The sequence below is a fragment of the Odocoileus virginianus genome, chromosome 13, assembly GCF_023699985.2.
Source record: "Odocoileus virginianus isolate 20LAN1187 ecotype Illinois chromosome 13, Ovbor_1.2, whole genome shotgun sequence".
Lineage (NCBI taxonomy): Eukaryota > Metazoa > Chordata > Mammalia > Artiodactyla > Cervidae > Odocoileus > Odocoileus virginianus.
In genome coordinates this window covers 51,479,472-51,498,616 of record NC_069686.1, presented here as the reverse complement: position 1 = coordinate 51,498,616, position 19,145 = coordinate 51,479,472, and the positions used below count along the sequence as shown (strand labels likewise).

The 19,145-nt window shown below is 37.6% G+C and overlaps 1 protein-coding gene across 1 annotated transcript in view; it reads right to left on the bottom strand.

Annotated features, from left to right (window-relative positions):
- Positions 1-9,476: 9,476 nt before the first annotated feature.
- MCM6 (minichromosome maintenance complex component 6) overlaps positions 9,477-19,145 on the bottom strand; it is a 35,286-nt gene continuing 25,617 nt past the window's right edge. The window contains exons 14-17 of the mRNA XM_020886166.2: positions 14,951-15,086; positions 14,313-14,468; positions 13,451-13,590; positions 9,477-10,215 (exon numbers count right to left, since the gene is read on the bottom strand). Of these exons, the coding sequence (XP_020741825.1) occupies positions 10,099-10,215; positions 13,451-13,590; positions 14,313-14,468; positions 14,951-15,086 (549 nt within the window). The 3' untranslated portion in view covers positions 9,477-10,098. The remainder of the gene's footprint in view (positions 10,216-13,450; positions 13,591-14,312; positions 14,469-14,950; positions 15,087-19,145) is intronic.

The window sequence follows — 19,145 nt, the reverse complement described above, 5'->3', positions numbered from 1 at the left end:
TTCTAGCTTGTGCTTCATCCAGCCCAGCGTTTCTCATGATGTACTCTGCATATAAGTTAAATAAGCATGGTGACAACATACAGCCTTGACATACTCCTTTTCCTATTTGGAACCAGCACCATTTATTGAAGAGGCTGTCTTTTCCCCATTGTATATTCTTGCCTCCTTTGTCAATATAAGGAATCACGGCGAGTGGTGGCTGCACAACACTGGAGCGGTGAGCGGCAGAGAGGAAATACCCCATGTCCAAGGTCAGGAGCAGCAGCCGTGAGGAGATACCCCACATCCAAGGTCAGAGAAACCCCAGTAAGATGGTAGGCACTGGAGCCGCTGTGAGGAGATACCCCACGTCCAAGGGCAAAGGAGAAGCCCCAGCAAGATGGTAGGACGTGCGAATTAGCCTTTAAATCAAACCCCATTCCCTCCAGAGACATTCAGAGGGCTAACAAACCTTGTGCGCACCAGGACTCAGGGCCCCCACAGAGACTGGGACAGAACTGTGTCTGAGCGTCTCCTGTAGGGGGACGGGTCGGCAGTGGTCTGCCGCAGGGACAGGGGCTCTGGGTGTGGGGGTGGCGTAAGCCCTCTTGGAGGAGGTCAGCATTGACCCCACCACAGAGCTGCCAGAACTCACACAGGACTGGGAACAGACTCTTGGCGGGCACAGCAGAGCCTTGTGCACTAGGACCCAGGGGAAAGGAACAGTGACCCCACAGGAGGCTTGCCTGTGGGTGTCTGGGAGTCTCCGGCAGAGGCGTGGGTCGGGGGTGGGCTGCTGCAGGATCAGGGGCATGGACTGTGGCAGTACATGCCTGGGATCTTTTGAGGGAGGTCACCATTATCTTCATTACCTCCACCATAGTTTGGCCCCCCGAGGTAAATAGCAGGGAGGGAGCACAGCTCCACACATCAACAGAAAATTGGATTAAAGATATACTGAGCATGACTCCGCCCATCCGAACAAGACCCAGTATCCCCCTCAGTTGGTCTATCCCATCAGGAAGCTTTTAGAAGCCTCTAGTCTTTCTCCATCAGAGGGCAAACAGACTGAAAACCACAATCACAGAAAACTAATAATCTGATCACATGGACGCAGCCTAGTCTAACTCAATGAAACTATGAGCCATGCTGTGTAGGGCCACCCAAGATGGATGGGTCATAGTGGAGAGTTCTGACAAAATGTGGTCCACTAGAGAAGGGAATGGCAAACCAATTCAGTATTCCTGCCTTGAGAACCCCATGAACAGTATGATTCACCAATGTAATATAAGAAAATTTTAAAGCTATAAGGGATAGCACAATAACCTCAAACTTCTCATACAATTTAAGCCAAGGAACCGGGGAAATGAAGAAAAAAGTCCTTCACAGTTTTTCTTACTTCTGTTCAGTCACTCAGTCATGTCTGACTCCTTGCAACCCCATGAACTTCAGCACGCCAGGCCTCCCTGTCCATCACCAACTCCCGGAGTTTTCTAATATATTTTTCTTACTTACAAATTATTTAAAAATTTTTTTACATAGCAGAACAAAAGTGAGTTCCTCACCAAACTTTTTTCCTCCTTTAAAAATACATAAGTAAAAAAATAAAATAAAAATACATAAGTATATAAATGATGAATATATTTTATAAAAGATTCAAACGATATAGAAATATGTATAAAAACTTCCTAATTCCCCTCTTTGTTTCCCTTCCTAGGATAATCATTTTCAATACTGTGCTTCCTTTCAGTTTTCTTTCTCTGCATATATTAATGGTATTCAGGAGTCAGAGTGCCAGGAGTTTAAATTTCATCTGGCGGAAGTTACTTAATTTCTGTGTCTCTGTTTTCTCAGCTGTAGAATGGGGGTATACAGGGTTGTACAATTTAACCTCTTGCATATTGAATATTGGTTGATTCTTAATTTTAATATGTTGCAAATTAATATTTTTAGTTATACATCTTTGTCCACATTTAAGATAGAGTTTTAGAAATTAAGTTGGTAACTGAATGACGTGCCCATTTGGAATTTTGATTGCAATCCAAAGTCGTCCAAAACAGGCTTCTTCAAACTTAAATCCTACTTATAGTTAGAAGTGTGTCTAAATCTCTTGTTTGCTCACACCTGTTATAAATTCACATTTGGACACATTTTTGGTTTGGAGGGGTAGCTTTTCATATTAAATGGCTACCTGTTCATATCCTTTGTACAATTTTATTATTTAACTTATTATGATATAGGAACTCAATAGTTTGGATATCATGTATTAAAATGTGATAGAAAAAAAGTAGTCCCCTGGTTTTAAAATTTGGCTTATAGCATCCTTCAAAATACACTACTTAATACCATGTTTTTGAAAGCTTGTGTCAAATGTATTATTTATTTATTTATTTATTTATTTATTTTTCAAATGTATTATTTAATATTCTTGTTTCTAAGCTTTAGATCTTTATCCCATTTTTATGTTGCATGTTAGGGTTTATAAACTTCTAATTGGTTGTTGAATAGCCATTCCTTCCCCACTATTTGAAATGCCATTTATCAGAAGCAAAATATTTGGGACTTCCCTGGTGGCGCAGTAGATAAGAATCTGCCTGCCAATGCAGGGGCCATGGGTTCAAGCCCTGGTCCAGGAAGATTCTACATGCCCCGGAGCAACTAAGCCCACGTGCCACAACTACTGAGCCTGCACTCTGGAGCCCACAGTCGTCCAGTAGCAAGCCTGTGTGCTGCAACTACTGAGGCCTGCGAGCCTAGAGGCTGTACATAACAACCGCTGAGGCCTGCGAGCCCAGAGGCTGTACCTAACAACCGCTGAGGCCTGCGAGCCCAGAGGCTGTACCTAACAACCGCTGAGGCCTGCGAGCCCAGAGGCTGTACCTAACAACCGCTGAGGCCTGCGAGCCCAGAGGCTGTACCTAACAACCGCTGAGGCCTGCGAGCCCAGAGGCTGTACCTAACAACCGCTGAGGCCTGCGAGCCCAGAGGCTGTACCTAACAACCGCTGAGGCCTGCGAGCCCAGAGGCTGTACCTAACAACCGCTGAGGCCTGCGTGTCGAGAGGCTGTACCTAACAACCGCTGAGGCCTGCTAGCCTAGAGGCTGTACCTAACAACTGCTTAGGCCTGTGAGCCTAGAGGCTGTACCTAACAACCGCTGAGGCCTGCGTGTCGAGAGCCTGTGCTCCACAACAAGAGACACTGCAGTGAGAAGACCACTCACCACACCTAGACAAAGCCCACACAAAGCAACAAAGACCCAGGGGAGTAAAAAAAAGAGAAAAAAGGCAATGAAATATTTATCTAGACGTGTTTCTAGACTTTTATGCCTTGTCTATCTAATCACTTAATGAAAGGACATGGCCTCTCCTTTCATTTTTTTCCTTGGAATTGTCTTAGAAATATGTGATATATATATTCTTTTTAATAGAAATAGTTTTATTTCATTTAGTGGAATTTTCAAGGTGACCCTGACAGCCCCATTTAAATACACCATTTTCAAATTCCTCTGTTTATAATCATTATCTCTCCAAATACATATATTTTAATTAAATACATGCATTCTCATAAATATCCCCAGAATTTAGATAAAATATTTCCATTTGTCTTATACCTAATACCAGGTACTTAAGAAATATCCATTATTTTTTACATATGTGTGTGCATAAAGAATATCATTTTACCTACAAGTTTACAAAATAAGAGGTACTATAATGTGAGTATTGATGTACAACTAGCATCTGTACCATATAGCACCGTGGAGATCTTTTCACATTGTGTTAATATTGATATATCTGATTCTTTTCAAGGGCTGCATTGTGTGACGCTGTACCATCATTATTTTGTTGATTGGGTGTCATCGTCTATGTCTTTTTCTATACACAGATAGGTATTTCTTCAGGAAAAATACTGGAGTACACTTGCTGGGTAATAGGGTAGTCAGTCATATTTTAACTTCTAACGGTACTAACAAATTTTTCCCTGAAAGCAGTGTCCCAACTTACACTCCAACCAGTAGTGTATTACAACATCAAATTCCTAGCAAACCTACCAATGCTATTATAATACTATCAAATTATTAGTGTTTTTATAATTTTGAATGATTTAAAAAATTTGTATCAGCTCTATTTTGGGAAATAATCTTTATTACCATTGTAAATTGAGAAAATATATAGCTATTGGAATTATATATAATTATATATATATAGTAAATATATATAGTATATTCTTCTCATCTGCAGCTTATTTATTCTGGACATTAATCCTTTCTCTAGTATTATAGGTTGACAAAACATTCTCCAGATCTGTAGCTTTGCTTTTTAATTTTTAATGTATTAAATTTTGGTGTAGTCAAATTCATTAAATTCTTTATTGCTCTCTAGATATAGTTTTAAAAACTTCATCTACTTATAAAGTTATAAGAAAGCAAAGTTATAAGAAAAGCTCATATTTTCCCTTTTTAAAATTAATTTTTAAAAAGACACAACTGACATATAACATTGTATTTGTTTCAGGTGTACAACACAATCATATACATTGCACAAAATCACCACAATAAGACGAGTTAACCTATCCATCACTGATATACAAGTTTTTTCTTGTGTGTGGTGAGAATGCATAAGATCTACTCTCAGCAACTTTCAGATAGATAGCAGTAACTATAATCACCATGATGTACATTATATTCCCATGACATTTACTTTGTAACTGGAAGTTTGTACGTTTTGACCACCTTTACCTCTGGCAATCATCAGTCTGTTCTTTGTACCTATGAGTTCAGTTTTTATGAAAACATTATGCTTTATACACTATTTGCCCTCCTCTGTCTGACATTTCATATAGCATAATGCTCTTCAGGTCCACCCATGTCACAAATGACAAGATTTCTTTCCAGAACTGAGTAATATTTGATTATACACAGTTTCTTTATCCATTTATCCATCAGTGAACACAGGTTGCATCCATGTCTGGGCTATCATAAATATTGTGGCAATGAACATGAGGGTGCATTTATCTTTTTGAATTGGTGATTTCATTTTCTTCAGATAAATACTTAGAAGTGGATTGCTGGATTACATGGTAGTTCTATTTTCAGTTTTTTTTTTTTTTTGAAACTTCTATGTTTTCCATACAAAGGTTCTTACCAATAGTACACAAGTGTTCTATTTTCTCCACATCCTTGCTAACACTTATTTTTTTTTCTTTTTCATAATAACCTTTCTAAAAACAGGTTTAATTGATATCTCATTGTGGCTTTGATTTTCACTTTGATGATGATTAGTGATATTGAGCACCTCTTCATGTGTCCGTTGGCAATGTGAATATATTCTTTGGAAAAATGCCTATTCTGCTCATTGGCCTATTTTAGATTGCTGTTATTGAGTTATGTTTTTATGTATTTTGGATATCAACCCCTATCAGATATTATTTGCAAAGGTTTTCTCACATTCATTTGACTGGTGGTTTTCCTTGCTGTGCAGTAATTTTTGGTTTGATGTAGTCCTATTTATTTTTGCTTTTGTTGCCGTTGCTTTGGATTTTGTCAAATCCAAAAAATCATTGCTAAGGCTGATGTCAAGGAGCCTGCCATCTGTTTTTCTTCTAGGAGGTTTATGATTTCAGGTTTTATGCTCAACTTTTAAATCCATTTTTAACTTTGTGAATAGTGTAACATAGTGATCTAGTTTTCCCAACACCATTTAAGAGAATGTTTTTCCTTACTGTACCAATACCATAGTTTTAATTACTACACCTATGTAATATAGCTTGAAATAAGGACGCATGATGCCTCTAGCTTTGTTTTCTCAATATTGCTTTGGCTATTCAGGATCTTTTGTGATTCCACACAAAAGTAGGATCGTCTGTTCTGTTTCTATGAAAAATGCCACTGGTATTTTGAGATTGCTGACTGTGTAATAAAAGGGCATTTTAAAATGAAGGGGCATGTTAATATTAATTCTTCCAATCTGTATGCATGGAATATCTGTTTATCATTATCTTTTTCAATTTCTCTCACCACTGTCTTGTAGTTTTCAGTATACAGTTTTTTTTTTTTTTTAATCTCCTTGGTTAAATTTATTCAAGATCAGTCCCGGGTGTTCATTAGGACTGATGCTGAACCTGAAACTCCAATACTTTGGCTACCTCATGCTAAGAGTTGACTCATTGCAAAAGACCCTGATGCTGGGAGGGATTGGAGGCAGGAGGAGGAGATGACAGATGACATGGTTGGATGGCATCACCGACTCGATGGACATGGGTTTGAGTAAACTCCGGGAGTTGGTGATGGATAGGGAGGCCTGGCGTGCTGCGATTCATGGGGTCGCCAAGAGTCGGACATAACTCAGCGACTGAACTGAGGTATTTTTTTACTATACAACTGTAAATGGGATCATCTCCTTTTTCTGATACATTAAAAAAATAAATACTTGGCAGTATCAGGTCTTGGTTGTAGTAAGCAGGATCTTCACTGTGTCTTGCAGATCTCTTGTTCTGGTACACTGACTTTCTACTTGTGGCACGCAGGCTCCAGAGCACGTGGGCGTCAATAGTTGCGGCATGTGGGATTTTAGTTCTCTCATCAGGAATTGATCCTGTATCTCCTGCATTGCCAGATTCCTAACCACATGACCATCAGTAAGTACCCCCCCCTTTTTTTTGATGGTGTCTTTAGGGTTTTCTATATGAAACAGCGTATCATCTGCAAATAGTGACAATTTTACTTCTTTGGATGCCTTTCTTTCCTAGTTCTGGCTAGGATTCCATTTTTATTGAATAAAAATATTGAGCATGGGCATCCTTGTCTCATCCCCAAGAGTATGATTAGCTGTGGACTTGCCATTTAGTCTTTATTATGTTTAGATACTTTCCCTCTATACTCACTTTGATGTTTTTTTTAAAATCATAATTTGATGTTGAATTTTATCAAATGCCTTTTTTCCTTATCTATGGGGATGACAAGTATTTTTATCCATTTAGTTAAGCTGTATAATACATTACTTGATTTGCAGATGTTGAATCTCCTTACATACCTGGAATAATCTCACTTGATCATTTTAACATATTATTGAATTAACTTTGCTAATGTTTTGTTGAGGATTTTTGCATCTGTTTTGTTTACAATATGAAGGATATTGGCTTGTAATTTTCTCTTCTTTAGGTGTCCGTGTCTCATTTTGGTGCCAGGGTAATGCTGGCTTCATGAAATGTGTTTGGAAACAGTACCTCCTCTTCTATTTTTGAAAAATGTTTGATAAGGACTGCTATTAATTCATCTTCAAATGTTTGGTAGAAGTCATCAGTGAAGCCATGTGGTTCTGGACTTTGTTGGGAGGTTTCTGTTTATTCAATCGCACTACTAACCAGACTGATTAGATTCTCCATTTTGGTCATAATTGACAGCTTTTTCTAGCAGTTTATCTACTAGGTTGTCCAATTTGCTGGTGAATATAAACATCTCATGATTCTTTATGTATATTCTGTGGTATAACTTATCTCTCATTTGTTTTCTTCTTTTGTGAGTCTAGCTAAAGTTTTGTCAATTTTACCTTAAAAAGAAAAAAAAAAAAGCTTAGTTTTACTGCTCTTTCCTACCAACACTTATGGATCTATTCCCCACTCCACCCAGGATATAAAGTTAGGCTGAGATATTTGCTTCTTGATAAAGGCATTTATCCCTATGAACTTCCCTCTTGGATTGCTTTTGCTGCCTCCCATTAAGTTTTGCTATGTCATTTTTACATTTTCATGTTTCACTTTAAAATTTCTTTTGATTTCTTCGACCCATTGGTTGTTAAGTAGGATGTTGTGTGATTCCTACATATTTGTGAAAAACTTCAGGTTTCTGCCTGTAGTTTTGTTTTGTATCGTTATAGTCAGAAAAGATGGCTATTTCAGTCATCTTTAACTTAGTAAGACTTGCTTTGTGGCCTAACATATGATCTATCCCGAAAAATGTTCCATTTGTGCTTAAGAAGAATCTGTATTCTGTTGCTTTTGCACAGAATGTTCTGTGCCTGTTAAGCCCATCTGGTCTAAACATATTACTTGAAGTCTATGCTTCCTTACTGGTAATGTCCTTTGATGAAAGTGGGATACTTAAGTCTACTATTATTGTTTTGCTGTCTATTTCCCTTAGGTCTGTTAATATTTGTGTCATATATTCAGTTGTTCCATGGCTTTATTTGCACATATCTTCCATATATCCTAGAGATATTTCCATTTCAAACATCTTCATTTCCCTCATTTTAGTTTGTATAATGCAGAGAGCATGGCTGTTATCATAATTTATGTAGTCATCTCCTTTCTGATGGACATCTGTTGGGATTTGGCTGAAAACATTGATTAAATTTATGGTTGACAATTTACAATATTCAAGATGTCCTTTTCAGAAACAATTTACATCTATCCACTTAACTAAATACTTGTTTAATTTTCTCATAAAGATCTTATACATACTCCACCATCCATTAGCCACTTCATTTCTCTGATAAGTAACATGTAGATAGAGGGGGTGTGTGAAAATGTAAGCACACTTACTCAGATGTACAGAAACTTTTTTAGTTGTATTAATGGTCTCACTTTGCTCTAGAGTCCCCACTTTCACTAACAGCAAAATTGGGGGAGAAGACAGATTCACCATTAAGGAACTCATCTTTCCTGGGCTTCACACTTTCCTCTAATCAAATCGAAGTTCAAATTCCTGTCAGGCTGTTCCTCTATTCAGAAACTCCTTACCCCATCTTCTTTATCAACTTGGGAACTAGTGCAGGGAAGGAACTCTTTCTTGCTGTTTTATGAGTTTTTACTAGTTGTTCTTCCTATCACCTATTTCTGGAACCTTCTGCCTTAGTCCACGCCTTACTCCAGCAGCTCCTATCTCAACAATAACGCTGAGATCCTGTACACTGAAGTCTCCTTGTCTCAAAAGGCTTGCCACCCCCATTAATTAGTAACGTAGTTTTCACACAAGTTCATACCCTTTATCTGCTAACTGTGCAACTTCTGTTTCCGATCTCCCTCACCTTTAGTGGTGAGTGAAGTTTCTATTAGTGAACTTTAGTAACATATAGAAACATTCCCCGACTAGCCCCACAGACCCCAGAATACCATCTATTGTCAAAAGCTGCAACAACAGTACCTTCTACACCATGAACCTATGATTAAAGCTAAGCCTCAGAGACTGTTAGTATCATAAACTGCAGTAATTCTTTTCCTAGAAAAATGCTGTAAAATTTAAGGGTGGTTGTAAATATAGAAAAATGACATTTCCCATCTGTTGTCAAAGCTGCAGCAATAGGAACAGGTACATCATGAACATACTGATCAAAGCTAAAGCCTCAGAGACTGTTAGTATTGTAAACAGTAATAGTTCTTTTCCTTGAAAAAATTTAAGGATGGTTATAGTATAGAAAATGATAAAGTTTCCTTAAAAAAGCAGTCAGAAAGTAATTCTGAGATCTTACTCTTAGAACATAGAAATTTTAAGCTATTAAAGAGTAGTGGAAAAGTATAATAAACTTTTTATTTTCATAAACTCTCTTAAAAAAACAAATAGAACTTAACTTTTAAAAGTCATCTCCAAGGCCTCTTAGCTTTCATACTAACAAATTCTAATAAGGACTCTCCTCACAGGGAGTTATGCTTAAATGTTTACTATGTCATATTTCCATCCCTTTGCTATATTCATGAATAAATGGAAGCAATAATTTGAGTAGACTAGAAATAAATCCAATAGACAACTGCTGAAAAAGTTTTTTCTGGTGAAAAAAAGCAGTAATTGACACTTGAAAAAAGTTATTTCTCCAATAAGGTATCACATAACATATAAGCAGCAGACCTTTTTCTACACATGAAAACACAAGGTCTTAGCTATAGAAACAACACATTATTGCAATCCAACTCTTTTTAGACAAGAAGTACACTAAACAAAGGGATAAAACCTGTGTTGGTATAAAAGGAATGTGACAATATAGGATAGGACAATCAACTCCGTTCTTATTCCTCAAAGTAAATCTTCCTGAATCATCACTCTCAGAAGCATTTCTCTGGCTAGCAGAACTCCGTCCAGACTCCAGGCCCAAGGTGGAGGGCCATAGTTTCTCCAGTTTCTTTCAATAGCTCAATCTTCAAGCAAGTAGTTAGGGTTAACAACTAAGTAGGGATCTTCTTCATAGCTCTCACTTCCTTCTGTGGAGCCTTTCAATCCAGCTTGGGTGAGCTCAATTAGAACATGATCCTATGAAATACAAATGGTTGTCCTCAGTTCTTTAGCAGTATTATAAGAATGATAAGATACACAGGACCTGACCCTCCTAAATGCCTGCTACTAACATTTTCTTTCATTTTCCCCCAGAAACTCTTTCAGAAAAATGATTCTCTCTTAGAAAAAGGAAAATGGTCTTAAAACCATATCAAATTTCTGCTAAATTACCATCCCATTATGATACAGACCTTTTCATATCATAAACTTTCTTTGAAAAATTAAGAAATATATCAGTAAGATCAACATTATGATTTTAACCAGGTTCCCTAGCATATTACATCATGTACTTAAAAATAACTTCAAAAAAACATATGAATTTTATGGTCATGCAATTGTATAAATCCTGATAAATGTTTATCATTCTATTTATCATTCAAAGTGTTTAATACTTAATATTATGTTAATTTTTAATTACCGGCCACTGAACTCTTTCATATACCACCCATTCATAATTCAGTTAGAAGTAGAATCTAAAGATAATTAACATAAAAATTTTCACTTTGATCTATTAACTAGTTAAAAAAAAGTAGAACATGCCATGTGGCTTAATAAACTTGATGACAGATTTGAAGCCATGATATTATAGGTCAGTGTAGTATGCCCACAAACAAGGAGGACTCCTACCTAGGGCCCATACAGAGGAACTCAGGAAATAGCGATTTGATCCTCAGGTGGAAAGGTCCGACAGTAAGAGCACTGATACCACTAAGACGGATTAGACACTTGCAAGTACTCCAGTACTAACACGTCTTCAGAGAAAGCACACTTGACCAGCACAGTACAAGTTCCTTAGTCTTTTGTACCAAGCTGGCTCAAGGAGGTGCATCAAACTTAAAAATGTAAGCCCAATTTAGATCAGTTAGTTTTACAATGTGTCCTAGTGTGGGTTTTTTGCATGAATTACTTTACCTTAACACTGATTCCAGGACTACTAAGAAGGGCAGGGCTGGCCCGACACAAACACATTGTCCACCACTAGGCAGACAACTCTGAGCACACCACCACCCCACTTCAGCTCTATTTTTACACATATTATTCATTAAATTTTGAATGGAATAGTCTTTTAAATCCCCCCTCCTGTAGTCACAGACTCACCTAGTTCTACAGGGAAATAGTTCATCAAATGATAAACTCTGATGTGTGCCAACTATAATATTTATAAAGTGAGCACTGTGAAGTTAGATGCAATTTCTCCCATTTGAACAGAAAAATTCAATCATGTAACAAGTATCTGAACCCTCTCTGAAGCTAGGCACCACTGCAGATACAGGGGATTAACAACATAAAGTCCCTGCCCTCATTGTGACTGCACATTATTAAGCACCTAAACAAAGACTGTACGCCCAGGCAGTGATAAACACTGTGAAGAAACAAGCAGGGTAGGGGTGATGGCAAGGAGGAGGCTGCTATCTCAACAGACGAGGCAAGGAGAACTACTTTGAGAAGGCAGCATTTGAGCAGACACTAGAATGGAGGAGAGAATACGGGAAAAGAAACAGAAGGGCAAGTGCAGAGCCTTCATACTTGGTGTGTCCAAGAACAGTGACAAGGCCAGTGTCACTGTGCAGAATGGGAAAGGGAAGAGGCTATGAAAGGAAGTCAGTGAGGTGGGCAAGGGCCTGCTTGTGTAGGGTTCTGCAGGCCCTGGTACAGAGATTGATCTTATTCTAAACATGAGGGAAGGAACGCAGGGCAGTAAAACAATTTTATTTGTTAAAAGATCTGTCTGCTGCTGGGCAGAGAGCCACTGCAAGGGTGGACAGTTAGGAGGCATCTGTGGAAGTCCAGGCATGGTGGCTTGGGTAGCTGTGATGGTGGTGAAGAGAACAGAGAATACTGAAGGCAGGGCTCATGAGATTTGCTGATAAAAGAAGTTGTGAGGGGAAAGGAATCGAAGTTAATTCTAAGATGTCTGGCCTACAGCAACTGAGTAAGTGAAACACTATAGGGAAGTAACTGTTTTGAACACAGAGTGTGAGATGCCTATTAATTTGCAAGTAAGCAGCTAGCTATACACGTTAGGAATTTAGAGGACAGGTGAGAGCAGGAGATATAAATACGGGAGTCATCACAAATGGTTCTCAATTCATGGAACCAAATGAGTTCACTTAGGCAATGAATGTAAACAGAAAAAGAGGTTTGAGGACTACGTATAGTACTTCATTTAAAAAGTGACAAGAGAAAGAGTCAGGAAAAGAAAAAAGAAGGAGGGACTTCCCTGGTGGTCCAGTGGTTTAGACTCAGTGCTTACAATGCAGGGGGCACAGGTTCAACCCCTGGCTGGGGAACTAAGATCCCACATGCCATGTTATGTGGCCAAAAAATAAAATAAAACAGAATCACACAGCTCAAAATTAAAAAAGAGAGAGAGAGAGAAGAGGAGGAAATAACAGTGAGAAGATCCAGGAGAATATGGTGACTCAGAAGCCAAGCAAACAAAGTATTTCTAGGAGTGATCAACCTGACAGATGCTGCTGACAGGTAAAATACTGCAAATAGCCAACTGACTGGAGCAGTGAGACGGCGTGTATGCGACGGTCCTTCAAGAGAGTGGGAGAATGAACAGATGAGGGAAAAGCAATGGCAGTGGGAAGTGCTACTGTGAGGTCAGTGCTACTGTGAAGTAGGTAAGACAGAAGTTAAGAACTGTCCATTTGAGGTTTGTGGTCATTAATGTAAAATAAGAGTAAGTACATGATTGTATGCTTTTCTCCAGATAATTTTAACTTCTTAGATATAGGTACAGTAAACAAACTAGTTTTAACCAAACTAGATGGAGTTTTTGCCAATCAAGTATTACAAAAAGAGAATGAATGAATTGGAAAGTATAAGAAAAAATATATGGGACAGACTGTAAGCTGGGTAACGGAGGGGAGATAAGAACAGGAGGAAGGATAAAATGCAGAATTTAGATGATAGTGGTCAGGCTGCTTGAAGGTTTATGGTAGAGAGAGTAAAATAACAAAGGTTAAAAACACTTAAATAGTTAAGACCCTAAATTCATTTTCCCAGCTTTAATATAAATTCTTCTTATTTTGGCAGAAGAAATAAGTCAATTAATTATTAATTCTCTCTTATTTTACACAATTTTTAAATCTGACTAGACCCTCATGATTCAAAATAAATGAACATCTAAGGAACCTACAAAGATATGAAACATGAAAACCTTCCCTCAGTAATATCCCAGCAAACTTAATTATATACATACATAGTGGGTGAGTCGATAAATGACTTTTTCAATGATTCTCTTTTTATTTATCAGTTCCTCTTCAGAATCTATTTCTGATTCAATTTCCTTCAAGTACCAGTTAACAAGTTCACTCCTCTTTAATGCCGACTCATCCTCTTCTGCAACCAAAAAATACATTTAAAAAGGATTAAATTATCTTGGTAGCAAACTGTTTTGCCAATTCCTGGAGTTTGTATACACAACAAAATAATGTATAGATTAAGTAACCTATCTGTCAGAAAATATATCTGCTAAAATACGGTTTGCAATGTTCCAGCATAAGCCTGAAATCACCGGCCATATTACTTCAATTAAAGTATCCTTACTTTATCCTGAAAAGAAAAATTTAAAAAATAGAGATGATAAGAAACAAGTTTCTTAAAGCTATTATGATTTCAAAGTATGCAGGTGTTTCCTTCACCTTCTTATGCTTCGCCACCCAATGCTGGTCAACAGCAACCGAAAGCATAAATTGGAATGAAGGATTCCATCCATTTTAAACAAAGCCATTGTAAAGAAGGAAGATTTTACATCTGTAAAAAATCTGTTAAGTGCTTCTTTACATGTTATCAGATCCTAAATTTGGCTTAACAAATATTAAATAGGCCAAGGACATTAGTAAAAGTGAGTCATAAAACTCTGACAATGAACTTGTAGGGAAAACATCCAGGTTGGTAGATATGCTGACATGCCCTCATAGATTTTGTTTGCCAAAGTGAGCTTAACAAACTATCATCTCTTCTGACAAAACAACACAATCTTTAGCAAACCATAAGCAGTTTATGTGAATACAGCTTATGTAAATGACTCCGCATAAGAGCAGCACTAGGTATGGCCTCACCTTCTTCCATCTTTCTGAGGTGAAGCACAATAAGGTTAGAGATTCGGCAGTATTCGGAGAAGCCCAGCCTTAAGGAGGCTTTTGGAACAGAATCTTGGTTCATGTCTTCACTATGGCCGTTAATTCCACTCACAGGAGCAGGGCTATCAGCATGACCTAAGTGAAATATTAGCCATTTGAATCTTCTTCCTGTGCCAATATCCCCCTACCAGCGGCTTTTATAAATACGCTATTTATATTTTAATACTTATTTTAAAACAACCATATAATTGTACCCAGTATTCAGTAACTGTACAAATAAGTTAGAAGCAATTTTATAAATGCTAAGATAAAAACCCATTTGGAAGAAATGGGAAGAACGGGAGATAAAGAAGATTTCATGATCTAAAATTGCATTTGCAATATTAAGTCCACTATCTTCATTTTGGTGTACTTTCTCTCAAGTCTTTCAAGCATATATATTTTATATCAACTGTTTGATTATATTTTAACTTATAAACAGTTAATAAAATTCATTATCTATTTTCCCCCCTTTTGCTACACAGACTTCATAACCATCATTAAGTGCACTTTTATCATGATATCTCAGAGAACATTTTGGCCCCTAACTCTAGAACAGTCATGAACAGACAACTCACCATTGATGCCATCTGGGCCCTCATCAACCTCCATCTGGGCATCTTCTTCTTGATCGAGATTGACATCAGGTGTTTCCACACGGATGATTGATTTATTCAGTAATCTGAAAGCTTCCTTCACATGTTTAGGCTGAACCTAAACCAATCAAGATGATGAGGTAAACTAGTAAACCAGTCTTTTTGATACACCAAACAGATTTTCTCCGTATGAAATTTCAGTGGCATTTTTGTTTTCTCACACTCTCCCTCTCACATGACATAAAAATATGAGAGATATTTATGGCAAACCATAAATTTACCAGAATGGCTAAAAGGACCAGCAATATTGAGTGTTGAGGATGTACACTGCTTTCATTCACTGCTTTTGGGAATATAAACCATTACAACCATGTGGGAAACCATTTTCGTCTTTACTAAACCGTGTATGCATACAATCTGTGACCCAGTAATTCAGCACCTCCACTTGCAGGTATACACTGAATGGAAATGTACACATATGTACATCAGACTAAAAGACACATACACCTCTTAAGAACCCAAACTGGAGACTACCCAAATGTCCGTTTTAACAGAAGGATGAGCCAATCACTAACACACTTACTGACATTTATGTGTTTTTAACCACAACTGGCAGGGGGAAAAAAAGACTGAAAACAACTTATCTATCAGGAAAAGTATGGTTGGAGTACTATACAGCAATAAAGAAAAGAAAAAGGTTATCCTCAGAGAAGGGGGTAGCAGTGACTGTAAACAAAAAGCTCAAAGGGTTGCTCTTGGCAATGCTAATAAGGAATGTTCGACTTCCTGATCTGGGTGTAGATCACACAGTTTTCACTGAAAGCTAACTGAACTGAACACTTGTGATTTGTGCACTCTCTGTACTTATGTTTTGCCTCAACAAAAAAGTTTACTTAGAAGAAAAATAATAAGTCTATTTTGGGGGCAGGGGACATTGCTTTAAGTCCTTATATAAATAACCAACACTCTCTCTAAATATACTCCCTTCCTAACTAGCTGAGCCCCATAACAACAGATAAGTCCAGCAGAGCACTTTTTTGTTTTTTTAAATACACTACTGACTGCAAGGAAACTTTTAAGTCATTTTAGAGCAGTCAGTATCAAGACATATCCTAGTAAACTTACTGGTCTATAAAAATAAAGAATTGTATACGAAGAGAAAAATATCCAGTTACTTATGGGGGAGAAATTAATAACCAAGGGATGGCCTCAGATTTCCCCAAAAGAACAATTAATGTCAGGATACAGTAGAAAAATTCATAGGAAAAGAAACTATGGGCCATAGCTTGTAGATCAAGCCAATCTATCATTCGGGTAAAGACTATCAATAACCCTGTTGCACATAACACTCAGGGAAAATTATTCCCATGAACTCATCTCTTTCACCAAACCCTTGAAAAAGGACCAAATTTCAATCAGCCAAGAGATAAATTAGGAAATCATAACAAATTTATCTTCAATGAGCTACACACATATTTATCTAAAAAACTATGACTTAAAAAACAAGCATGGGAATTAAGAGTGACAGAATACAATGTATATGGCATGACCCGAAGACAGAGGGGTAGAGGGAGACCCACAGTGAATTTGCTGATTGCCTCCCACCCGTAACAAATCAAAGTCAAAAGATGATAAATCAAGCGATGGATAACTACATTTGACTGTGCAAAGGAAAGCTGTAAAATATTATTTACTAAAATCATGCCGTTGAGAGGGAAGGGAGAAAAAGAAAGATGATATATGATAGTTTTAACACTCTTCCTGGTAGGGAACCAATAGGGAATGGAGGGTATAATATAAAATTATAGTAACAAAAGTAACCACTAAAATAAAATGTAAACTTTCTGAATCTCAGAACTGCACTTAAAGCAAAAGCAAAGTTACCACATAATGAAAAATCATTTCAACTATAAAAAGAAAACAAACAAAAAATCCTCTCTCTCTCACCAATAAATGTAAATCGGTTTAACATACATTAAAATAATATTTGTTTGGATCACAAAACAAAACCTAACTCTGTGCTATGTGTGTGTGTATACACACTTAACTTACTCAGAAATGCCTAAAAATAATAAAAAGTTACGCAAAGGAATATCAGAAAAAGAAAGCAAGGTAGAGTTCAGGCCAAAAAGCATAAATGAGACAAAGAAAGTTAGAGGGTACACATCAAAATGAAAAGATATGTATTAGTTTAAGAGAACAACAATATTAGTAAAGCAGAAACTATAGGAGGTAAAAGGATAAAAACAAAGAGAAAAAACTGTATTACTGGTAGAGAAATAAAAAGTATTCATAAGACACTTTAAACTTGCAATCTAGAGACGATGTGGTAGACCACAAACCCCATAAAAAAAAACAGAAGGCTTATATAATAGAATAAGTTAACTTCCCCCTTCACAGATGGAAGACCCCTGGAGTAGGAAATGGCAACCCACTTGAGTATTATTCCTGCCTGGAAAATTCCATGGACAGCGGCGTCTGGCATCCACAAGGTCGCAGAGTTGAATACAACTGAGCACACACGTAAGCACACAAACAGGAACTAGGCCTTCCTTCAAAGTGCTCACGAACACTTATGAAAACCGGTATTGGGGACTTCACTGGTGGTCCAGTGGTCAAGAATCTGCCTGCCAATGCAGGGGACATGGGTTTGATTACTGGTCTGGGAAGAGTCCACGTGCTGCAGGGCAACTAAATCCACAGGCCACAGCTACTTAAGACTGCGTGCTGCAACTACTAAAGCCCACGCGCAAGGAGCCTGTGTTCCGCAGCAGGAGAAGCCACATCAACGAGAAGCCTGTGCACCACGACGAAGAGCAGCCCCCACTTGCTGCAACTAGAGAGACAAGACCCACCAGCCCAAAAGGAAACAGACAAAAATGGGCATTGGGCTACAAAGAAAGCATCCTAGAAACTAAATGAGAAATTGTCTAATCACAATGTAGTACTGAAACAAGCAACCAAAAAAACACATTCTAACTGGATATTACTCAACTCTGCAAACTCTTAGAAATGGATACTTTTTCAGGAAAATATAGCTCACCCAAGACTGACCTGAGAGAGAAAATCTAAACAAGAAATTTTATATACTAGACTCGAGAGTTGTACTGGAGAATTCTTATCGGTAAAAGCAGATTTTTATTTCATCTTATTTATGGCAGCATCACGCAGCATGCAGACCTCGGCTGCCCGACCGGGGCTGAGCCTGTGCCCCCTGCAGTGGAGGTGCAGCAGCGCCCTAACCACTGGACTGCCAGGGAATTCCCGGCAGATCATTTCACTGCAAGTGAAAACCACTCTAGGACAGAGAAACAATGGGGAAAATTTCAAAAAATTTAAATGAAATAACAACCATGGTTTTTTGTGAGTACTGTTTAAAAATTCTAAATAACAGCAAGCAAAAGCCAAATGCATTAAAAGAGTGGGATTTATTCCAGGAAGCCTTGATGTTAGTAAATTTATTTTTATTTTAATAGATCCAGGAGAAAAAAAATCAGATTAACTCATATACACTAAAGGGCTTTCCTGGTGACTCAGACAGTAAACAAACCACCTGCAATGTGGGGGACCTGGTTTCGATCCCTGGGTGGGGAAGATCTCCTGGAGGAGGGCATGGCAACCCACTCCAGTATTCTTGCCTGTAGAATCCCCATGGACAGAGGAGCCTGGTGGGTGATAGTTCATGGGGTTGCAAAGAATTGGACACGACTGAATGACTAAGCACACACACAATACTAAAAAGACACTGGGCAAAAAACAAAACAATCTTCCTGACAGCAATATTCAAGATATAAATAATAAATGTATAGTTCTTATTGATAAAAAACATATTTCAGCCACAGAGCCAACTAAGAACAAGAAAAAAAAATGTCCAATTTCATAATTATTAGACATTATATTGCAATAGCAAAAGCAAATTAGTAGAGACTATAGGAAAAGATTTAAGTTTACTTTTTCAGTAAGACTAGAAGCATTTATCATTTGAAAAAAGAATGAAAATCTGGAAAATCAATAGGCTTGACTGAAAAAGAAACTATAAGGTTTCATATAATATAAAACTAGCATACAGAAACCAATAGTTGATATATACAAGTAACCACCAGTCAGAATATAAAATGGAAAAAAGTCTGCCTTCAATACCAAGAAAAAAACCGAAAATATCAAGAAATAAATTCAA